Consider the following 24,971-nt stretch of genomic DNA (forward strand, 5'->3'; position numbering starts at 1 on the left):
AACCCGATTCCCTCATGACTACCACCCCTCAACAAACCCAGTCTCTCTCTCTCTCTCTCTCTCTCTCTCTCTCTCTCTCTCTCTCTCTCCCCTTTTAATATGTATTTTCAATTACAACAAAAGGGAAAAAGATGAAGTGGGTGGCCCCCTTTGTTTATTAAAATAATTATATATATATATTATTTCAATATTTAAAATGATCAATTTGTCTTTATATTTAACGGTAAATTGGATGAAATGTTGAGATTTAGACGGTAAGGGAAGAATTGAAAATAAAATTTAGTTCAAGTCTTAAATCTTTTTTTTAAAAAAAATCAAGGAATAAATTGATAATTAGTACAAATTCAAGGCATTTCGGCAGTTTTGATCAAGGGAAACGAAGCCAACTGTCAGAGTGGCTGCACAAAAGATATTAATTACCATAAATACCCTGGATCCATCAAGGAGGCCAACAGCAACAAAGAAATAAGAAGAAGAAGGCCCAAATAGTCGCAATTTCGATAAAAACAAAGCGAAAAAGCCCAACAAATCCCAACAAACACCAAGAAACAACAAAAGCCAGCATTTATAAAACCTGTTCGATGACCCTCCTCCTCAAATCAAAACCCACTCTCTCTCTCTCACATACACACTCTTCGTGCTCTCCGCCTCTCTCTCTCTTCTTCTCGTTTTTACTTCTTTCAATATCAGATCTCTCTTCTGTCGACACCAATGGCTTCTCTCACACAAGCTTCTACTGCTCTTTCAACCTCCTTCAAGCCCACCTTGGTATTACTTTCCCCGTCTTCTGTTGTCATTTCTCTGTTGTTAATTACAATCTAATTTTCAAGATTTATGATTTTCATCATCATGTTTGTTTGTTTGTTTTGTTTTCACGATTTGAGGTTTTGCTATTAGATTTGGATCTTCGGTTTGTAGAATTAATGAATCTGGGTAAATTGTTGAGCTTGTTAGTGATTCTTTGTGGTCTACTGTCAATCTTGCAGCTTGCTTCCGTTTCTTATTGATTGAAATGGCTGATTTGGATTTTATTAGGTTAAGTCTGAGCTTCCTTTGCTAATCATTAAGTTTGAGTTTTTAATGAGACGAGAGAGTAAGCTTGAGTTGAACATTCTTGCTCAAATTGACTTTTTTATATACTATTTTGAAGTTTGGGAGCTGCACCATGTCTGCATGTTATTAGGTTAGAGTTAGACATTACATTAACCAGAGTTGTCATCAAGACCCATTACACGGTGGGTCCCATTTGGTGTTTTGAGTCGACTTGGTCTGTGATTGATTTTGTGGTGTAGACTGTTGAACTTTATAATTCTGTTTTAGTTCAAGAAAATGATGGAACAAAATTGCTCTAAATTTCATACTACTTCCTCTCTTGTAACTGCTCAATAACACTTTATCAAGTTAAAGGAAGCTGTCGAAGTTGTAAGATATTTGCTAGGTAGGAGGTTGAATGTTTAGAAGGCATATATTGATGTTATCTTTTTCATGATGTCAATTTTTAGATAACAGAACAATATTGACTTAGAAAATTTAGCTTCCTTACATGTTGCTCTATGGTTGAATGTTGAAGCAGGCAGTCAGCAGGAGCTCTGGTCTGAAGTCAGTTTCCTTTTCCATCACTGGAAAGCGCTTCCCATCTCTCATTTCCCGACCTGGGCGTTTTCAAGTTTCCTGTTCGGTACGCTCAATTGATTGTAATGCTATTGTTGCTTTTGTTTTTGTTGTTGTTCCTGTTCGATAAATTTCTGCGTATCTCCACTTTTGTTGATGTGGCATTAGTTTGTAATTTATTCTATAAATTTTATTTCTAATTGCTTGAATATGATTAATGGTTGGACTTGTTTGGAAAATTAATTTTGTTCCCTTAACACATTACACTTTTTAGAGAGGTTTAACTGTAGTAAAACAAATTATCCTTTGAGGTCCTCTTAAGACATGGAGTGCTGTTTCCTTTAATGCAGACCTCAGAATGTCTCCTTTTTTGGGATAAGAGAGGACCTGATAGCAAATAATGTCATCTCAGAAAGCCAGTTCTTTGTACCTTTAATGTGCTCTTGGCTCGCTATGATGCCTACACTCTTACGTACTTTCCTTTTATCTGTGAAACAAATTATCTTTTGAGGTCCTCTTAAGACATGGAGTGCTGTTTCCTCTAATGCAGACCTCAGAATGTCTCCTTTTTTGGAAGAAGAGAGGACCTGATAGCAAATAATGTCATCTCAGAAAGCCAGTGCTTTGTACCTTTAATGTGCTCTTGGCTCGCTATGATGCCTACACTCTTCCGTACTTTCCTTTTATCTATGAAACAAATTATCTTTTGAGGTCCTCTCAAGACATGGGGTGCTGTTTCCTATAATGCTGTCCTCAGATTGTCTCATTTTTTTGGCTAAGAGAGGACCTGATAACAAATAATGGCATCTCAGAAAGCCAGGGTTTGTACCTTCAATGTGCTTTTGGCTCGCTATGATGTCTACATTCTTCCGTAGTTTCCTTTCATCTATGTAGCAAATTCACCGTTGTATATCAAAACCATGTGATAGGTTGCTTAGCTTTGTGTTGTTTATGTAAAAAAAATTCTTTAACATAGTTTTGGTAAGTTCGGTGGTCTTATCATCATGAATTTGTCTAACTTTGATCATGAAAATGGCTCACAATCTTGAAAAATCAGTCCTATTCTTTAATATTAATAACTAGTAATATGGTATTATTACTTCTTTGTAGGCCAAACCAGAGACTCTGAACAAGGTGTGTGACATAGTGAAGAAGCAGTTGGCTTTACCAGAAGACACAGCTGTGACCCCAGGCTCAAAGTTTGCTGAACTTGGCGCTGATTCTCTAGACACAGTAATTCCCAACTATCTTTTGTTGCTTTCATTTTCTACCAAGCCGATTAATATTGTAGCTTTCTGTAGTTTTTTTCTTTTGTACAATGCAAGTTGAATTTCAAAATGACAGCGTTTTTACAGAGTGGATACAACAGGCCACAGTGTCCGATTTTCTTTTACATTTGAATATATATGGCTATTTTCTTCAGTACATCTTCCACGAGGAGAAAACAACATGCGTGTCACAAGAATGTGACTGATCATTCATTTCCCACATTGCTTTTATACAGGTTGAGATTGTGATGGGACTTGAGGAGGAGTTTGGCATCAGTGTGGAGGAAGAAAGTGCCCAGACCATCGCCACTGTTCAAGATGCAGCAGATCTGATTGAGAAGCTCGTTGAGAAGAAGAGTACTTAATAGTTTAGAGAGAATCAGAAAAACCTATGGACTTTTTTCTTCCTTTAGTTTTTCATTGTTTTTGTTTTTGTTTTGTACGAGCTTTATATTATGGTTTTGGTACTTTAATTATCTCATGGATATTTTAGTGTTCTTAAATGTGATGATCTCAAGTGGTGTTTCTTATGTTCTGAATTTGTCTTTTTTATCTGATGAAGAACGAAAAAGTACTGGAAAAATAGTTGTTAAGTTCTGAAAATTTTCTTACTCTACCTTCATTTATGCTATTTGGATTAGTCTTTAAATATAGAAGTTCATTCTATTTGAACTTCTAATAATATTGCCTCTTGAATAGAATTTTTTTATTTTGTTTTTTTAATTTTTAAATACAAGAGATGATTGGGGAGGGGAAATAAAACCTGACTTCAAATGCAGGGATTGGGGAGAGGGAATCAAATTTAAGACCTCAAATGCAGGGATAACTGCTGTAAATCACTTGTTGTTAGTTGTTATTTTTTGCCCACTTCCTCCGTAAAAGTACTTCGGAAATTTTTAACTCTTGATGTTTTCTATATACAAGAAACAAAAATTTATTTGTGTTGAATAAAATTTTGTGATCTACCCAAAGTTGGAATGTTTGAATAAAATTAATTGTCTAAAGAATTAAACTTCAAGACTTGTAATTTTTTGCCCAACGTCCTATAGTCTGTATACGTTTTGTAAATAAACATTTCAAACGATGCCGGTGTCAATTGGACGGGTTGGCTCAACACGGCATGAGCTCAGCTCGTTTAAATGAGGCACGGCACAGCACGAGCACGAATATTAATGGGTCATGCTTGGCATGACACAAAAACTTGGACTGGGCCGGGATCAAAATGAGGTCTAATGGACCAGGCCGGCCCATGGCCCAAGTCTACTTCAAATAGTTCATCATTTCTTGCCTCTAATTATATTTTTAATGTTTATAATTTGAATTATCTAGTGGGAAAAAAAAAAACAAGTGAAAAAAATTCAAATTAAATGGATTGGTTCTTGGCCCTAAGCACGGGCACGACACGAGCCCGACCCGGCCCGTTTCAATGTGGACATGGACTTTGGACCGGGTCGGAATCAATGATTTTACTAAATGGACCGGCATGGCACGGCTCGATAAATTAAATGGATCGGCCCGACACAGCACGAAAACGTTAAAAGCACGAGTTTAAATAGGACGGACTGGCCCAACACGGCCTGTTTGACACCTCTAGCCACAGGGACTAAATTAGATTTAGTTATGAAGAGCTGTCTTCAATTATGCTAGAGGGATGGTCGAATTATTGATTTTCTGCTAAATTTTGCCTAAGAAAGACTTAATTACGGATTTTAATGAAAAAGAAGAAAAGGTAAACTTAATCATGGATCCTTGACCCAACTCCCAGTTGAACATGTTCTTTGCTTCAATTTCTATCTCACCCGCTTTAAAAAAACTTGTGGGAATGTGATAAACACTATTTTATTATTCTCAATCAATCACAAATTGCTACGTGAAAAGGTTATCACGTGTAATGTGTCACGATTGATCGGAATAGCGTTTCACACACCATTGACAAAAAAAAAAAACAAAAAAAAAAAAACTGTGTTTCTTCACCCACTTGGGTAGCGTCTGACAAACAAACTAGACATTCTTATTAAAATCGAGCCATCACTATTAGATAAAAAGAATCCTATAGGAGACTGTTATTAAAGATCAGGACAGCAGAAAACAGACAAATTAGATTACCTAAACCACCAATTTTATTTTAGCTTGATTGTACAACATGTGACTGGCTACTTATTGTATACTTTGGAGTCTCACATGCACTTGAAATAGAAGTTGCTTCAATTATTCGATCCAATTGAAAACCAGGTGCAACATCCTGAATTATTTCTTCTTGTTGTACTTTTCCCTTGTGGGATGGCATGGGGCTTGAAGCACAAAATTCAGAGATTCCAAGAAGTACAATAAACCCTCAAAACCAAGTAAACGAAAGACTTTTAATTTTCTTACAAGTCCGTTGATGTTTGTGATATTGGAGAGGAAAAAATCGAATATAAAACCTCGGATATAATGATAAATGTTCTTTAACCACTTACATAATCAATTACAAACTCTCTAACCTATGATGGAAGTAGGACTATACATATGTATATTAGATGGTTTCACTCCATCCCATTTTGAGGTACTAACTACAAACAATGACAATTGAATCTCGTAGCCCAAAAAAGACTTACACCCTAATAAGCTGCATAGACTACATATGCGGCTGAACCTGCAAAAGCAGCCAGCTTTAAAGGCCAAATTAAGCTTATAGATGCTGCTGAGGAAGCTGGCAATGACCCAAATGGTGACAGTGAAGAGTAGGGGCCAGGAGAAACCAAGTCGTCCGGATTCGGAGGGCTAGGGTTGGAGGGAATGGTGGGGATAGATGAATCAGTTGGAGTAGCAGGAACCACGGGACCAGGAGACGGCAAAAGTGGAGCTATTTCTGGAGGCAATTCTTGTAAAGAAGATGGAGGAAGATTGGTGATCAAGAATGCTGGTGAAGCTGAGATGCTAGATGAGGCAGAGGAGGCTTTTGAATGAAGGGAAAGCAGAGGTGAGGCCATGAAAGCCATAATGAGAAAAACTATATGGGACCAAAAAGAGGCCATTTCTAATGATGAAGATATCAAAGTTGGGAGAGTGGAGGGCTTATATATTTTGTGCAATCAAAGTTTTTACTAAAAGAGCAGAGTGAATGAGATTTTGTGTGTGGTCTTTTGGTGTAAGTTATGATTTGGGATATTTTAAAAGGATGACTAGACTAGTGTGGGGTACATATGCCACATGGGTAGTGAAATTTGGATGAATATGAGAAAATACAGGTTGGCATATTTAGGGAAGAGACAAAGATCGAAGATGGGTTAGCATCTTTTGTAATTGGAATCAGATGGTTTTGTTTTTATTTTTCCTTTTGGTCCGTGATCTTGCTGTTCCCTGATTTCTGATAATCCGGAAGCCCAAGTCCTACTAATCTACTTGACTAGTTTCAATGCTATAATCATCGATAATCACCCTCAATTCACAAATTTATTATTCAAGTGATTAATAATAATTATTCTGGTATAAAATCATGTGTTTGAATTCCCTAATAGAATTCGATCAACGAAAATTTGAATTTCATATGGTGCGGACTGTTGATCGGTGCAGGTCCCATCAATCAATATTGCGATTTACTCAGAAACATACAAGGCATGAGCATGCTAGAGTAGGAAAAGTTTGGAGAAATTTCACGGGAAGCGTGGATTGATGTTATGATTTGTAAATTGACTCCATTACCATTTATAAAAAATAAACAACAAAATCAGAAATTCAGATACAATAATGCATGTAACCAACCAAACAAATTAAATTTATTTTCTACCATTCTCTAGTCAATCCACAAACTTCCATAGTTCCAAAGCCATTTGCAGGGCCTGACCACATTTTGATGTCCATAGATTCCCTTCCCATTGGGGTCAATGAACAAGTGTAGTTTAAAAATTCAATTATCAGATTTATTGAATGTAAAAAATGAATAGAAATGTTGCAACATTGGACATTATTGACTCATGATGTAAAGATTTGCAATCATGATAGATTCTCGCATTACACATTTTTCCAACCGTTTGATGAAAAAGGTCTGAGAGGTCAAGGACAACCTAAACCCACCACCCCCAACCCCTCCCCCCAAAATCACGGGTCCATCAAGTAAAAAATTAGATTATAAAATAAATAAAAAACTTACCGACAAATGATATCCTAACCCAAGGAATTTCACAGGATGGGATTGTCACACTATTCCAGCATGCATGAGCAGTGGATCCAAAGTTTTTTTTTTTTTTTTTTTTTCCTTATTTGCCAAAGAAAGTCTTTTTTGTTTGTTTTTGGGTAGATGGAATCAGAGTTTGGTCTCCATCCCAGCCAAATCCATGGTTTTCTAGAATTTTTATAATAAAAAATCTTGATTTATCTATATATATAAAACAAAAGGTAGAGAATAGTGAAACATTCAAAATACCCTAAGTTAATGCAAATGTTAAGAATTGAAATTATTAATTAAATAAGAATAATATGGTAAATTCACATTTTTTCATATTAAAAAAATTTAAAATTAAAAAAAAATCAAATAATGGATCATATTTTATGAAAGGGTTAATCGTTTTATTAATCTCTAAATTTTGACCCGATTTGCATTTGAGGGAGTAGAAATGGGGATAGAGAGGGAGAGAGTTTAATTTTAATTTTATAGTTTTTTAATCAATTTTAATACAAAAATACCATTTTGCCCCTACACTTAACAGAAAAGTGAACAAAATTAACTACAATACCATTTGTCCTAACAAAACTAAAGTTAAAGGACCACGGGAACCATTTTGGAAACTGAGATACTCAAATACAAATCGGGTCTAAAATCAGGGATTAATAAAACGATTAACCCATTATGGAATACAACTATCCATTATTATTTTTAATTCTAAAATAATTTTATTTTAAAAAAAAATTTAATTAATTTAATAAAAAAAAAAAACAAAAGGCCTCTCCTTATGCGCTAGTATTTCCTTTATGTACAAGAATTTTGTGACCCCATAAATTTGTAGATAATGGACATCAACTAACCAATCTCATACCACAACTAATCAGCATTTTGATATTAGTCGAACACAGGATTTTGATCAAATTGCAGCCAACTAAATTCCAAGAGAAATATGTATTAAAAGAAACTATATTTAGAATTGCAATGGACATACAAAGTGTACACGGATTATACAATGACATGTCAACCAGAGCTGGGTTGACACTAAAATTTTATGCAAAAAAATTAAACTCACCTTCATAAGTTGTTGACCCCTTCTCAGGAACTCAAGAGGCATGTCTTTATGCCATTGCGAAAGCCAATTGATTTGCATACTGCACACCGAAAAAAGAAATCACTAAGTTTGAGAGATCATAAATATTATGAAACAAAACAATAGGAAAAAGAAGAAACCACATATTACCTCTAGCGTTTCACAAGCAGCGAGGCAGCCGTTGCAACTCCACGGCCACATGGAAAGCAGCAGTGGCTAAAACAGGTACACCTGAACCTTTAAGCTCAGAAACTATGCCCTCAATTCTCGAAATCTCGGGTATAGATATCGACAATATCATTGCATGTAACAAATATTGCCGGCAAGAATAACCAAGTGCATGGAGCACCCGCTGCACCAGTAAGTGAGATGTGCCCCTCCGCCACGACTCAAGGACTGCAGTAACTTTTGGCAGATTAGTTAGAAGACCGGCAGAGGCTTCCCTTGGAGCTGCCTTGAGCAACAAGACCACACATTCGGAAGCTATATCCGCCACATTTCCTCCATGGGATCTACTCAACTCTAGCAAGACACCAACATTGCTGCCCAAGTCCGTGATATCTCTAATGCCTTGTTGATCAGCACCACTTGCCTCGGAAGACACATCACCTATAAGAGCAGGTTCTTTTGAATAGATGAAGCCTTTTCTACCACTCACTGACCGTAAAAGGAAAGCCCTGCATAGGCCAAGGCTTGGTTCCAGAAAATCTTCCATATCTTTTGCGTATACGAACTCTAGAAGGTTTCCTATTTTCCTAACTACCTTTAGCTGAGAAAGTAACTTGGTTTCCATTTCAGGTGCCGAAGTCAGAGCCAGACATAGCATTACATTGTTGACATTTGCACTTGAGAGATCACCAAGCAAAAACTCAAAGCATTGTGAGACTATCTTAAGATCTAGAATGTCTGCAATTTTGATGTAATTAAACTCAATCAGCATCACAAGAAGCTTTTGTGCGTACAAGGGGATTGGATCTTCATCTTCAATCAAAGAAGGGTAGAGAGGAAGAAAATTTTTATTGGATATGGATTCCAATTCTTTGGACCTTTGCTCATCCTCAGATTGTTCATTCAGGAAAACAACCATCACGTCAAACAAAATTTTCAAGCACAGAAACCTGGCATCACCATCCTTGTTGCCCTTATAAAGCACAGCCAAACTGGGGAGGATTTCACGGATAAAAATATGAGGGCTTTCAAGAATTACAAGTGACTCCTCTGACACAGACTCAAGAACTCGAAGAAGGGTAATCTGAAAGTCATCCCTGCCCTGGAAATCAACAGTAAATTATTTATCAGTATCTATGACATCATTTTTCAAAACTTCAAGCTAATAGACGTTTATTCTGTAGCCCTTCACATCATCCCCACCCCCTTGTCCATAGGATTCAGTCCAAGACCACACAACTAAAAGGTGCCCACTTAAAAATAATGGCATGGTTTACTAGAAATTCGTGTAAAAATGTCTGGTTGTCACTTGTTCGTGCATTTTAACAACCTAATACAACCTGGGATTACTTGCCAAGACACAGTACCTGAGCCAGGCAAGTTACAAATCATCCCAAGTTCCAATCATTAACAGTTGGCTGATCTAAGCCATTTTGGCATTACTAATTTTTCATATCCAAATTAAACGTCTACCTTGGATTAGCCAGATAACAAAAAGACTAGCAATGACTAAACAACAAAGAATGGTTGGGCTGCAGCCGCCTACCTGAAATGTTGTCTCCACGAGTTTAATTAGATTTGCCAACTGCTGCAGGACCTGATCACTCACCACCTTGCGCTTAAAAGACGAGCTCCGAAGAAGATGGAGAACTACAGGAAACATATGAACATTGGTCTTTGGGGCAACTCTACTGTTCAGGGGAGATAGATGCCCATGGCGCCTTCCTCCCATCATTTGCTGTATTTCTCCAGTTATAGTATCCAGTAAACTGGGTATAGTAGATGCCACAACACACACGGATGCATCTAAACACTGCTGCACATAGTGGTCCTTCTCTTTTGCCAACCTGTCCACGGCAGAAAGTAACTTGGCATTGCAAAACAAATGTGGCAGCCACCTCCTACCATTCTTACAAAGAAGAGCAACGAAAACAAGTGCCTTTCCCTTCAAAACCTCACTTCCCTGATCGATAAGAGACACAAGACCTGGGACAAGATTCTTATCCTCCATCAATGGCAGGAGCTGCCTGCCAATATTAGTGAACATATGACTTCCAAGCATGGCCATGTTTAAAAGGTTTAAGCTGATTTGCTGCTCACGTAGACTGCCTTTCACAAGAGCCGATGCTATTTCTTTTAAAGAGAGCTTCTCTATTACTGGTTGAATGCTAGGTGGATTGAAACGAACAAGACGGACTAAACACGATCCTGCTGTGAGCCTCATGCTCTCCTGCTTCCCAGCAGCCCTATATAAATAGCACAGGTTATTAATCATGTCCTGGCTTGTCAAACGAGCTGCCCAGTGCCCTGCTTGACTGCAAATATTTTCAATTGTCCTCAATGCATATAGTTGAGTTAAATCATCCTCTCCTTTGCGCAAAATTGATGACACCAACGAAAGCAAAGAATTTGAAACCTGCCCGAGGTAAAATAAGTTATCAATCAAGAAAATATAAACAAAAGAGCAGGAAAGAGCAACAAAAAGAGTTTTTTTTTTTTATAACTAAAGCATATACACATACAACATGGAACTCCATCTTTTACTCGTGTAAAGAGTAGAATTACATGTTGTACATAGTATAACAGTCATTCCTTTTATCATAAGGTGCATAACCAACAAATTTATTGCAATAACGTAGGAAGCTAACCTGCCACCCGGATGTGGACCGGATTTCCTTTGATGGAGACTCTGCTGGATTGTTGTCTCCAGCTTGCTCACTTTGAGTAGATATATAGAATAGCAACTCACCTAAAGCAGCCATAGAAAACCTCCTCACTTTTTCCTGCTTGTCTCTAAGGCCATCGGCAAGTGAACCCAAAATTCCAGAATTTGCCAAATCATCTTGAATAAAAGTAGAATGGCGAATCAGCAAACCAACCAGAGAAGCAAGTTGGACACGCAAAGCCAAAGCCTTGGACAGCCGAAGCATTTTAACAAGCATAAGCATGATAGGTCCATTGGTCAAGATATTGGCGGCCTCAGCATTATTGCTTAACATCTCAAGGTATCTAATTACATTCTGCTTCTCCCCAATGCTACTGTTCCCATTAAAAATGGCTATAATCTTATTGTTGAGTGCATCCAAATGGTCTTTAGAGATTTTCACAAAATCAGAGGCTTGCAGAGTGTCAAAAGGAAGTGAAGGAAGAACATCCGAATTTTTATCAGATTTTCTGCTGGGCATCACAGGTCTGACTGAGAGATCAGATGGATGCCAAAGAACCTGTGAAAGGTTATTCGAAGATTTCACAGGATCATATTCCATTGCAGATCCTGAACCTTCTTTAAATCTCTGATTTTTTATTACAGGACTGGCACTGGGTGGGATTACAGCCACTTCAATATTATGAGGAGATGATTCCTGATCAAGTCCTCTTGAGTCATCTGAGGCAGGCACATTAAGCACAGAAAGGGTGTCTGATTGGTTTGAGTTGTTTTCCATGTCTTCCACTTTACCCTGGTGCTGATTCTGACTTGAAAATTTGTTATCAGGTGTACAAGCTTGATTCTCAGACCCATCAGATTCATCCTGCGTGTCATCTTCAGTGTTCTCATTAAAGTCAAGTTCCATATCAGTGTTCTCAATTTTGACTTCAGAATCATTCTCAGAATTAGTAGATACCGGCCTCCGGTAGTTTTCCTTCTCATTTTCCCTCTGCAGGTTCATTTTTGCTATTCTCGAGAGTCTCAAAAGATTCACACCCCTGGTAGCACCAGAAGGATCCTTTTTTTCATCAACCCCTCTTCCAGAAACCTTTGCTTGAGTTCTGCGGCCACCTGGTGTACCCTTGACTGGAGTCTCATGGCCTTTTGTTCCTAAAGTAGAATTCTCATCCTGCTTAAAAGTTTTTTTAACATCCTTTTGACGAGATTTAGGAGTCCTGTTTATGGAAGATTGATCACCATTACGTACTGACAGACATGGCTTAGCACATTGCTCTAGCATATTATCAAAAGCAGGCTGAGGAGGTAGAGGCACCACATTTAACTTAGTCCTCCAGAAGGCATGACCACAAAGTTCAGGCCACTGTATTCTTTCTGCTGGATCCTTTACGAGTAAAAAATTTATTAGATTGACAAAAGAACGACTAGGAGTGCCAGGTAGAGGAGGCGCCGGATCTGAGAGGATGGATTTTACTAGCTGAGTAAATTCCCTACCCACAAAGGGAGGCCTCCCAGCATAGCACTCATATAGAACACAACCAAGGGCCCAGAAATCAGATGCATATGAATGGACACCCCCCTCTTCAAACAGTTCAGGAGCCATATAACAAGGGGTTCCACGTTTTGCTTGTGGCAACTATACATGTGCAAGAAGGGAAAGCTTACATTAGTGTTTTCATATTTTGTTGACAAAAAAAAGAGTTGGAAAATTTCTAATTAAGCTCATATAAACTTCATCAAAAGAATTTCAAATGTTGTGATAGATAAGATAACCTACTGAGGAAGAAGTTGTTTGTGAAATATCGCTCAACTTTCTAGCCAATCCAAAATCACAGAGCTGCATTGTGCAAAGATACTAGTTCAGATGAAGAGCAAAACAATTAAAAAATTAAGAGAAATAAACGAGCAAAACAGCATGCCTTATACCTTGGTACGGCCATTTTCGTCCAAAAGGATATTTGATGGTTTCAAATCACAGTATATGATTCCCTTTGAATGTAAAAACCTAAAAGGAAGTGATTCCAAGAACATAACTTAAATAAATTAAACATGTAGAGACTTGTAACAAGAAATAAAATGAAGCAATTGAAGATTTCTTACAACAAAGCTCTAACAAGATCACACCCAAGGTCGTGAATTGACTCTTCAGGTAGCTGCTTATCCTGCAATTCTTCCGTACATTATTAGTATCACAGTGCTAAAAACATTGTACATGTTCCAAACCAGCGTTCCAAACGTAGAATTTTACAACATAACATGACGCATGGAATCATTATAAAACATTAGCACCGTTCTAAGACCAAACGGATTAGCATAGCAAATAACATATCCACAAGCTTCTACACATCAAGGCAATGCAAAGTTCACACTAAGTGATTAATACCTGGTTTAATAATGTCATCAAATTGCCTCCAACACAGTACTCCAAAACTAACCACAAGTGAGCAGAAGTTTCATACCTAAGCAGTGGCACAAGAAAAAGAAAATTCACAAATACATAATTCAGTTGTTAGCTGGAACCAAATATAAACAGTTATATTCAGTCCCAGGAGAAATTATCTGATGAAGAATACTTACCACCAAAAAAATTTGAGGATATTTTGATGATCTAGAGTGTGAAGAATCTTAACCTGCATTAAATCGAAAGTTACATAACCTATGCATATCTGGATTTGAATTCTCCGAACCAAAATAATGCCCAAACATTGCTAAATCTGAATTTCGTTCTAGTTTGCTAACTGAAATTTATCTACTTACTTCTTGAAGAAGCTTGCTCTTCTGCGATTTCTCAACGCTCTTAATCGCAAAGTACTCGATGGTCTTCTTCTTCCTCCCCTTGTACACAGTCTGTAAATTCAACATGAATCGGATTAAGTAAGTAACTAACTGAAGTAAAACTGAGCAGTTCATCGGTGAGTTAAGATTTATAAATTGGACAGAGTTTGAGAAGCAATGTTACCGAGCATTTTCCACGGCCAATGGCTTCGTATATGTGGTACTGGTTCATCTCTAAGCTTTTCTAGGGTTGCAGATTTGAAACCAGAGGAGGATGATAGTCTGTGAAGGAGAGAGTGATAGTCTGTGAAGGAGGGAGAGAGAGAGAGAGAGAGAGAGGCTTGGATTTGATTGGAGTGAAATGGGGCTTTTGTGGGACGAAAGGTCAAATTAGAGAGAGACTGGGGGAATGAGTGAGCGGGAACGTGGAATTTCATTGAAAATCAAAATCAAACGAGGAATTAATAGAGAAAAAGCGCATCGCGTTTTAGGTTTGAGTTGTAACCAAACAGTACATCCATCCGTTTCATTTCAAAATTTGAAAGCTAGGGGTACTGACTGCCACGTGGCCTGATTACTTTGCTATTTTCAACCTGTTTTTGATATAGGCAACCCAAAATTGGATGTAAATTTGGGATTCAAACTTTTTTATTAGGGTGATTTTATTTGAACCCTAAAATTTGCCCTTTTGACCACACACTCATTTTAAACATGAATAACCTATTTTATTTTTGGACATAATTAACGTTAAGGACAAAAAATATTTAAAATAAAAATTAAATTTTCTCAGTACACCTCACATATGTTTTTGCAACCTTAGTTAGACTAATTTCTCAAACCATCATGTTCCTACAACCCTAACAGAGTTTATACGCTTATGTTGGTGAAAACATGCCTAGTACTTATTCGTGAAGAGTGAGACTGAAGTTAAGGAGAACTTCGAATGAGGTATGAGTTAATTTTTTTGGCTTTTTTTCGAGAGGTATGAGTAATTTTTTTTTCGAGAGTGTTGAGTTGCATGGTCGTCGCTGCTTACGTTCAGTTGACCAGTACTGAACGTAATAGGAAAATTCAGTGGCTATCCACTGAAACATTGAACCTATTTTAGTTGTATGTGACCGACCGTTAACTTAGGATATGGTGGAGTTCCAATGTAAACAGGGAATGAGTTCAGTATCGTATGACTGAACTGTACCAAGTGCGAGTAGATGAGTTTAAATAACTTATGGGAGTGGAGAATATAGCTACTACAAATACGGTGATCTTAATGACCGAAGAAATGCACCCATTACGGATACGTTGGCCCTTCATACTGAAGAACAATTGGTGTCCAGGGGCACTGATGAAGGAGAACCACATAATTTTTTTCTTTGTATATTCCCACAGACGGCGCCAAACTGTTGATGCTAAAAAATGGATGGCCAAGATTGAACGAAATATAGAGATGAGATATGATAGTTGATGGCTGAAGGTGAGGACCTTCAGCAAATGTATGTGCCTTCGGTAGGCAGGGGGAAGGTGAAAAGCTTCCGTAGACAATGACATGATGAAAATGAAGATGTATGTAAAAGACAGATATGCATGGTTCACCCTAATGAAATGGGCTACTTCCACGGAGAAGTATATTCTCATTATAATATTGTGTATTTACATAGTACAAAGGGTTTGACCCGAAGAAAATGGAATGGAATGAAGGCCTGAAGCCGAAGACCACGGATCAGGTCAAAGGCCATGGATCTGAAGGCCATCCTCCAACCCATTTCTAAGTGGAGAGTGGTCTCCTTTTATAGGTGAAGGGGAGCTTCCATAAAACTATTTTGTAAATGTAGGACTCTTTGTATTACTCCTAGCTTGCTTGGTCAGTCACGGTATCAACAAAATTCATGGCTTCAGCCATATGTGAGAAAAAGCAAGTTGTTGAGTACAGCTTACTATCCATGCAGTGGATCTCGAGGAGAGAAATGTGTTGTTCTTCATTCTTGATAATCCAAAATTGCAGACAGTCAGAAAATACAAAAGAGATAAAGAACCCCCTTCAAATTGGGCTCTATAATACAAATGAAACTGGAGATAAGAACCACCTTCAAGTTGGCAATTGAAGAGTAGAAAGATAAAACACGAAACAGGGAGATCAAGATAAACACATACATAAATTTAAAAAAAGAAATTTTCATTTCATTTAAATATAAGCTCATTTTCCTTTATATTTACATTTTTTTTTTCTTTGGATCAATAATCTTTCTTTACAATAGGAGCTAGAAACTGCCCTAAATACCTAAGCCTTAATCGGCAGCCTACAATCCTACTTTTATCTTTATTACAATGAGAGCCCAGCTAGAGCCAAAACCTGCCCTAAGTACCTAAACCTTAAGCCGCTGCCTACAGTTCTACTTTTATTTCTATTTTTTCCTTCTCTTCTCTTCCTTCCTCCTCTTATTCGTGGTAATCAGCAAGATTCACAACCTACATCTTTAGTTCTAGTTTCCATATTTCTTCCTTGATATGGTTCAACTCCAAAGTATCTTTGATCCTTTTTTTTTTTTGGTCAAACGAAACAGTGTGACTCACAGACCATGTCTGCCATTTTGATTTCTTGGCAAGTGGGATAAATATGTAGAAGATGGCATCTTCATATTTGATGAAAAATTTGTTGTAGGAGAGAGTATCGTTCATTGCCTCATTTACATGTTCCTCAACAACTAACAAACCATTTGTTACCTTTCTGAAATTTGAGAGAGCAACGTAAGAAGCAATTGGCATATTCTTGGTGAATGGGTAGCTAGAGCTTGGCGTGGGGGAGGGTTTTACTTGCTTTGATTTTGAATTGTGCTATGTTAGCCTCCACCCACCCACACTCTCTCCTTAAATAGAGCAAAATGCTCTTGGTCTCAATAGGTAGCTGTCACCTCCACCTCAACCACATGGCTTCATGTTTCTCCTTAAGATGGTCCACTTTTGTACAAAGGTCATAAGAAGTCAAATGTGGTAAAGGGCCAATGGACAATTAAAGAAGATAGGTACAAAACTTTAATTCCAATACATCAATATGGCTACATTTTGGCTAGTTTTATATGATCCTAAGCTTTAAGCGGCAGCCTACAGTACCTAAGCCTTAAGCCGCAGCCTACAGTCCTACTTTTATTTCTATTTTTTTCCTTCTCTTCTCATTCTTTCTCCTCTTACTGGTGGTAATCAACTGGATTCACAACCACCATTTTCAGTTTCGTTTTCCATACTTCTTCCTTGATACGGTTCAACTCTAAAACATCTTTGATCTTCTTCTTTTTTTTGTCAAACGAAATGGTGTGACTCACAGACCCTGTCTGCCATTTTACTTTCTTGGCAAGTTGGAGGAGTGTGTAGAAGAGGTCATCTTCAGATTTGATGAAAAATTTGTTATAGGAGAGCGTAGGGTTCATTGCTTCATTTACATGTTCCCCAGCAGCCAACAAACCATTTGTTACCCTTTTGAAATTTCAGAGGGCAGCGTAAGAAGCAATTGACATTTTCTTGGTGAATGGGCAGCTAAAGCTTTGCTTAAGGGAGAGTTTTGCGTGCTTTGATTTTGAATTTTGCTATGTTTGCCTCCACCCACCCACACTCTATCCTTAAATAGAGCAAAATACTCTTGGTTTCAATAAGTAGCTGCCACCTCCACCTCAACCACATGGCTTTATGTTTCTCCTTAAGATGGTCCACTTTTTTACAAAGGTCATAAGAAGTTAAATGTGGTAAAGGGCCAATGGACAATTAAAGAAGACAAGTACAAAACTTTAATTGCAATACATCAATATGGCTACATTTTGGCTACTTTAATATGATCCTAATCTTTAAGCGGCTACCTATAGTACCTAAGCCTTAAGCGGCAGCCTGCAGTCCTACTTTTATTTCTATTATAATGGGAGCCCAGCTAAAGCCAAAAACTGCCCTAAGTACTTAAGCCTTAAGCTGCGACCTACAATATTATTTTTGTTTCTATTTTTTTCTTCTCTTATCATTCATTCTCCTCTTACTTGTGGTAATCAACTGGATTCACAACCACCATCTTCAGTTTCATTTTTCATACTTCTTCCTTGATATGGTTCAACTCCAAGGCATCAATGATCTTCTTGTTTTTTTTGGTTAAACAAAACGGTGTGACTCACAGACCCTGTCCGCCATTTTTACTTTTTTGGCAAGTTAGAGGAGTGTGTAGGAGAAGTCTTCTTCAGATTTGATGACAAATTTGTTATAGGAGAGAGTAGTGTTCGTTGCTTCATTTACATGTTCATCAGCAACCAATAACCAATTTGTTACCTTTCTGAATTTTGAGAAAGCAACATAAGAAGCAATTGACATTTTCTTGGTGAATGGGTAGCTAAAGCTTGGCTTAGGGGAGAGTTTTGCGTGCTTTGATTTTGAATTGTGTTATGTTTGCCTCCACCCACCCACACTCTATCCTTAAATAGAGCAAACTACTCTTGGTCTCAATAGGTAGTGGTCACCTCCACCTCAACCACATGGCTTTATGTTTCTCCTTAAGATGGTCCACTTTTGTACAAAGGTCATAAGAAGTTAAATATGGTAAAGGGTCAATGGATAATTAAAGAAGACAGGTACAAAACTTTAATTGCAATACATCAATATGGCTACATTTTGGTTTATTTTATATGATCCTAAGCTTTAAGCGGTGGCTTACAGTACCTAAGCCTTAAGCGGCGACCTACAGTCCTTCTTTTATTACTATTATAATGGGAGCCCAGCTAGAGCCAGAAACTGCCATAAGTACTTAAGCCTTAAGCCGCGGCCTACAGTCCTACTTTTAATTCTATTTTTTTCTTCTCTTCTCCGTCTTCCTCCTCTTACTCTTGGTAATCAGATGGATTCACAGCTACCATCTTCAATTTCATTTTCCATACTTCTTCCTTGAAATGGTTCAACTCCAATTTTTTTTTATTTTTTTGGTTTTTTGTCAAACAAAACAATGTAACTCACAGATCCTGTCTACCAATTTGCTTTCTTGGCAAGTTGGAGGAGTGTGTAGAAGAGGTCATCTTCAGATTTGATGAAAAATTTGTTGTAGGAGAGAGTAGCGTTCATTGCTTCATTTATATGTTCCTCAGCGACTAACAAACCATTTGTTATCTTTCTTGAATTTGAGAATGCAACGTAAAAAGCAATTGACATTTTCTTAGTGAATGGGTAGGTAGGGCGTAACTTAGGGGAGGGTTTTGCTTGCTTTGATTTTGAATTGTGCTATGTTTGCCTCCACCCACCACACTCCTTAAATATAGCAAAATGCTCTTGGTCTCAATAGGTAGCTGTCACCTCCACCTTAACCACATGGCTTCATGTTTCTCCTTAAGATGGTCCACTTTTGTACAAAGGTCATAAGAAGTCAAATGTGGTAAAAGGCCAATGGACATTTAAAGAAGATAGGTACAAAACTTTAATTCCAACCCATCAATATGGCTACATTTTGGCTAGTTTTATATGATCCTAAGCTTTAAGCGGTAGCCTACAGTACCTAAGTCTTAAGCGGCAGCCTACAATCCTACTTTTATTTCTATTATAATGGGAGACCAGCTAAAGCCAGAAACTGTCGTAAGTACTTAAGCCTTAAGTCGCGGCCTACAGTTGTACTTTTATTTCTATTTTTTTCTTCTCTTCTCCTTCTTGCTCATCTTACTCGTGGTAATTAGCTGGATTCACAACCACCATCTTCAGTTTCATTTTCCATACTTCTTCCTTGATATGGTTAAACTCCAAAGTGCATGCACATTGGTATGCACGGAAAAATGCCTTCTTAATTGCATACACATTGGTATACAAAAAATGCCTATTTTATTTTACGTGCATATGCATACATCCTTTCAAAATACAAAATAAATTTCATTTTTCGTTGTTGAAATTAATTTTTTAGATTTTTCCTAATGGTCAAACTTGTTTTCAATTCCTATAATTATTGTGGTTATAAAGTTGTTAATAATGTTGGGTGATTATTGCCGTTAACATGACCACCTTTATGAAATTTAATAACTTTTTTTTTGTCTGTTAATACTGTCAAATTTGATGAAAATTTTGTTGTAGGAGAGAGCAACGTTAATTGCTTCATTTACATGTTCCTCAGCAACTAACAAACCATTTGTTACCTCTCTGAAATTTAAGAAAGCAATGTGAGAAGCAATTGGCATTTTCTTGGTGAATGAGTAGCTAGGGCTTGGCTTGGGGGAGGGTTTTGGTTGCTTTGATTTTGAATTGTGCTATGTTTGGGTCCACCCATCTACAGTCTCTCCTGAAATAGAGCAAAATTCTCTTAGTCCCAATAAGTAGCTGCCACCTCCAACTCAACCACATGGCTTCATGTTTCTCCCTAAGATGATCCACTTTTGTATAAAGGTCATAAGAAGTCAAATGTGGTCAAGGGCCAATGGACAATTAAAGAAGATCGGTACAAAACTTTAATTACAATACATCAATATGGCTACATTTTGGCTAGTTCTATATGATCGTAAACTTTAAATGGTGGCCTGCAGTACTTAAGTCTTAAGCGGCGACTTACAATCCTACTTTTACTTCAATTACAATGGGAGCTCACCTAGATCCAGAAATTGCCCTAAGTACCTAAGTATTAAGCCGCGACATACATTCCTATATTTGTTCCTGTTTTTTTCTTCTTCTCTTCTCCTTCTTCCTCCTCTTACTCGTGGTAATCAGTTGGATTCACAGCCACCATCTTTACTTTCATTTTCCATACTTCTTCCTTGATATGGTTCAACTCCAAACCATCTTTGATCTTCTTACTTTTTTTGTCAAAAGAAACGGTGTGACTCACAGACCCTATCTGCCATTTTACCTTCATGGCAAGTTGAAGGAGTGTGTAGAAGAGGTCCTCTTCAGACATGTCATAGAAGCTGAGATATTAGGTTTTTATTTTTTTGCCTTAAGCTTGTAGTGACTAAAGGTCTGTCGAAGGTGATTGTTGAGATGGATTCAGCGATTGTTGTCCACCTTCTTCAACAACATTATTTTGATTGATTCACACCCACTTGCTGGCCTAGTTGTTAGATGTGGGGAAGTTATGAACCAGATTGAGACTTATGTGGTGCAGCATGTTTTTAGATAGAAAAGTTGTGTGGCTGATGGTCTTGCAAATGAGAGTTACAACATGGGGCTGAGAGTTCGCTATTTTAATTCAGCTTCGGATTGGATAATATCTTTATTAGTTGATGATTTGGTAGGGGTTTCTCGTACCCAGTTGATGAGTAGTACTACAATGTAGTTTCTGTGTTTGGGGTTCTTGCCCAAGATCCCGTTTGGCTAATGGGAAATGAGACTTGGGAATGGAAAATCAATTGTTTTCCCATGTTTGGTAAGTCCAGGCATGGGAAATTGTTGCATGGCCTATGAGAAAGTAGGGGGAAAGTGAAGCCATCCTCCCAACTTAGGTTTTGTTTTCCCTCCTCATAGGAAAGTTTGGGAAAATGAGCCAATATTAAATAAACATTTTTCATGACCATTTTATCCCCATTAACAATTTAAAATTACAATATATCATTAAATGCATTCTTTTTATTATTTGATTTAATATGGGTATAATTGAAAATTTATACAAACTTCTTTTTCCATTCCTACTCAAAACAAATATGGGAAATGAAATAAAGTGATATCTCATGGTTACTTTCCCAGCATTACCAAACGTGGGAAAAGAATTTTCCATTTCCCATCAAATTCATTTCGTGAACCAAACAGGGACATAGGGTAGTTACTAGACAAAAGTTTATATGTGGGGCACGCATTAATTATAGTTCCTTTGATGTCATCTCCAACGGCTACAAGCAAAATGAATTGATGTCGTTCTTGTTTTTTTTTCAAAAATCATATCTTCTCAGAATTTAAACATTTTGAGGTTTATTTGTTTGAAAAAAATAAAATAAACCTAACACACACAAAATTAATTTTATAAAATTAACAAAAAACAAATTAACACAAAAACAAATTAAGACAAGAAAATTAAATATACATATTTAGATTTACATTTTCCCCATTGAAGCAAAAACCACATTTACAACTCAGGAGGTAGAGGTGTCAAACGAGTTGGGTCGGGCTGGCCCGTCCCATTTAAACTCTTGCTTTTTAGGTTTTCGTGTCGGGCTGGCTCGGTCCATTTAATTTATCAGGTCATGCCATGTCGGTCCATTCAGTAAAATCATTGATCCCAGTCCAGCCTAAAGCCCATGTCCATATTGGAACAGGTTGGGCCGTGCTCTTGCCTTGCCCGTACTCATGCCGTACTCGGGCCCAAGAACCAACCCATTTAATTTGAATTTTGTTTCACCTGATTTTTTTTTTCCTACTAGATAATTCAAATTATAAACATTAAAAATGTAATTAGAGGCAAGAAATGATGAACTATTTGAAAACATTAATCAATCAAACATCCAAACAATATGAAAGGACAGAGGGCAAAAAGTGTTCAACTCCAACTTTTCAGCTTTAAACAACGTATTATTTTATATGCGAAGAAACATCTTGCTTTGATTATAAAAAAACATCTTGCTTTGACTATAAGAGAAGCGTATATGTCATATGTACTGATTAGATATCAAGTCCAGTGTTGTTTAATTAATTTGTAATTGATATGTTTAATTAATTAAGGACCCAAGTAATTTCACTAAAATGAAAGAAATCAAATATATGTTGATGATTAAAAAAAAAAACCATAAAAACAATGACATTAAATGTCAAATTACTGCATTTTGACTTTTGAGAAGAAAAAAAATGTTAAGTGGGTCGAGGTCGGGCCGTCTTGAAGCAGGCTTGGGCTCGGGCCGTGCTTGAAGCGGGCTTGGGCCAGGTGCTGGCTCGGTCCATTGGACCTCATTTTTTTATCCCAGCCCGGCCCATGTTTTCATGTCGTGCCAAGGATAGCCTACTAATATTCTTGCTCGTGTCGTGTCGTGCTTCATTTAAACGGGTTGGGCCGGCCAGTCCTGTTTGATACCTCTACCTGGAGGTGTAAAAGGGATGTAAAAGTGACTTTACATCCACGAAAATACACCCCCCACTGTGAATGCTCTAACAAAAAGAAAGAACTAAGACTTACAAGTGCAGTTACATTATTGAACAATGGCAACCTATGCATTGACAACTCTACACAACTTGCCAACCACAATCTAGCAACCTAGTAAATGCAAATACCAATTTCAGGAAATAATACCAATGATAGCAGCACATGAATAATAAAGTTGATTATCTCGATTCCCCACATTAAATTTCGAAAAGCGTGACACCAGCAAACCAGCATCCCTTGGCTTTGATATAACCTAGACATTCTTGCATCATCTTCTTACTTGTGTATACTTTTGTCCTCTTTATTGCTTGTGGCTTGTGTACTTAGTTAATATTAATTAATTGTTAACTTAGTTAATATTAATTAATTATTAACTCTTTGACATGTTAACTTAGTTAATATTAATTAATTGTTAACTCTTTGACAATCTTGTGATTAGTGAATCAAACAGCCCTTTGAAAAGGATTTTGGATTGTTTGAGTGTTTCGAACAAAACAAAAAAATTGTTTGAGTGTGGTTCTTCTTGTGTTAGTCAATCAAATAGGCTATCAACTATGTGACTTATTTAGTGGATTGAAGCAATATTTTTACATATTCATAGCGTATGAGGATTATTGTGTCTCATCCTAAATCTTTCACATTGCGGACATAACATATATAGATTATGTGTTTGTTATAAAATTGGATATAGATTATGTGTTTGTTATAAAATTGGATATAGATGGTTGTTGGGTTGTATATTGAACTTGGGATGGTGGAGAAATTGGAAAAACTACTTGTAGATTTAATGGAGACCAATCAAGTCTCAGAAGTTTTGTTGCTGGGGGTGGCTGTGGGTAAGGATTATGGTGGATGGGGGGTAGGGAAGGATGGTCGTGGGTAGGTAGGAAGATTGGGGCGACTGGGATGATGGGTAGAGTTTTTAATTATGTGAAAATATTTTTTCTTATATATTTTTTTTAAAACTTTTAATTATTAGAATATTTTAATTATATTTTATCCAAGTGGAGAAGGTGGGCTCCACTTGACACTTCACTCACCTAATTGGTGGATGATGATTCGTGTGTATGAAATTACAAAAATACCCCTGCCACGTCATCAAAGTTAACAGACTTTTAGATCAAGTTGACGGTAAGGGGCAAAGTGGGTCACAAACCTCGGTCAAGGGATGAAAGTGGGTCATTTTGAGTTTAGGGGGCAAAGTGAGATTTAATCAAAGTTTCAGAGGGCACTACAGTAAATAAGCCTTTAATTAACTAATTATTAAGTAGGGTTTTAAGTGTTTTTGTTTACCTAATTTAAGTTATTTTTTTAAGTATGCTCGTGAAGTGCAAACATAAGCATAATACATTTATTTAGTTATATAATGTGGAAGCCTATGTTATGTGTGATAAGTTTTCATATAATGGTAATAGTAATCCCATAGTATAAGGTTAGAGACTTTTAATAAATGAAAATTGCTTATGTTTTTTAATTATAGAGATTAGAGGTGGGACTTCTAATAAATGCAAATTGGATGAGGATTATAGTTCAGATTGTGTCTCATCCTAAATCTTTCATATTGAGGATATAACATATTAGATTGGATCTGGATTTTGTATTTGTTATAAAATTCTCAAGACACAACGCAAGTTGGTTTTATAATGGTAAGTTCTAACATTTTGACCAAGATATATAAAATAAAATAAAAAAATTCTTACATTAAATTATAACGTTTGGTATGAAAACAAGTTATATCATGCATTTGAGCTAGATTAATTAATTGTTACTACTTGTTTGTAGATAACTTTTTTTTATCTAACCTGGCAATTTGACCAAAATGTGTTCCCTTCTAAACTTGTCTTGGTTTTCTGATAGCATAGTTTTCATTTTGACATGTAATTGCAGCTAGATTATAATGATGACATAACCCAACAATGGCAAACCCTGCAATATGAGGCAACTCCACACAACTTCCTAACCACACTCAAATTACAAAATACAAATACCAATTTGATGAATAATAGTAATACTAAAGATAGATACCAATGCCCGCACTGAAAGAATAAAAACTTCCTACGCAAAATTAATTCTCTGATATTGGTTTGGTTAGTACGACAAGCAACATGAGTAAAAAATAATTAAATAATAATTTATGCAGGCTATAATGATGATGAGCTCGACTTTAGGTCCAACGAGTCAACTTGTACAACTTTCTG

The 24,971-nt window shown here is 36.9% G+C and overlaps 3 protein-coding genes across 4 annotated transcripts; 1 reads left to right on the plus strand and 2 right to left on the minus strand.

Moving 5' to 3' along the window:
• The first annotated feature begins 589 nt into the window (after window positions 1-589).
• On the plus strand, window positions 590-3,415 carry LOC117615413 (acyl carrier protein 1, chloroplastic-like). The gene is made up of 4 exons (XM_034344490.1): window positions 590-768; window positions 1,574-1,678; window positions 2,722-2,844; window positions 3,116-3,415. Exons 1-4 carry the CDS (start codon window positions 712-714, stop codon window positions 3,242-3,244), a joined length of 414 nt encoding a protein of 137 aa, XP_034200381.1. The 5' UTR covers window positions 590-711; the 3' UTR covers window positions 3,245-3,415.
• A 1,874-nt stretch (window positions 3,416-5,289) lies between these two features.
• Window positions 5,290-5,953, minus strand: LOC117615529 (classical arabinogalactan protein 26). The gene has a single exon (XM_034344629.1). It carries the CDS (start codon window positions 5,894-5,896, stop codon window positions 5,480-5,482), a length of 417 nt encoding a protein of 138 aa, XP_034200520.1. The 5' UTR covers window positions 5,897-5,953; the 3' UTR covers window positions 5,290-5,479.
• A 2,020-nt stretch (window positions 5,954-7,973) lies between these two features.
• Window positions 7,974-14,060, minus strand: LOC117615989 (serine/threonine-protein kinase RUNKEL). Of its 2 annotated transcripts, none has more exons than XM_034345184.1 (11): window positions 13,906-14,060; window positions 13,704-13,793; window positions 13,524-13,576; window positions 13,330-13,405; window positions 13,047-13,108; window positions 12,873-12,951; window positions 12,724-12,783; window positions 10,930-12,330; window positions 9,828-10,697; window positions 8,264-9,383; window positions 7,974-8,174 (listed from the first exon to the last, which is right to left on the minus strand). In XM_034345184.1, the coding sequence occupies exons 1-10, from the start codon at window positions 13,951-13,953 to the stop codon at window positions 8,274-8,276; spliced, it is 3,849 nt and encodes a 1,282-aa protein (XP_034201075.1). In that variant the 5' UTR covers window positions 13,954-14,060; the 3' UTR covers window positions 7,974-8,174; window positions 8,264-8,273. The 2 variants fall into 2 exon arrangements, with proteins under 2 accessions (XP_034201075.1, XP_034201074.1); XM_034345183.1 differs by having other exon boundaries at window positions 10,930-12,582.
• Window positions 14,061-24,971: the final 10,911 nt, after the last annotated feature.

Source organism: Prunus dulcis, chromosome 1, assembly GCF_902201215.1.
Source record: "Prunus dulcis chromosome 1, ALMONDv2, whole genome shotgun sequence".
Taxonomy (NCBI): domain Eukaryota; kingdom Viridiplantae; phylum Streptophyta; class Magnoliopsida; order Rosales; family Rosaceae; genus Prunus; species Prunus dulcis.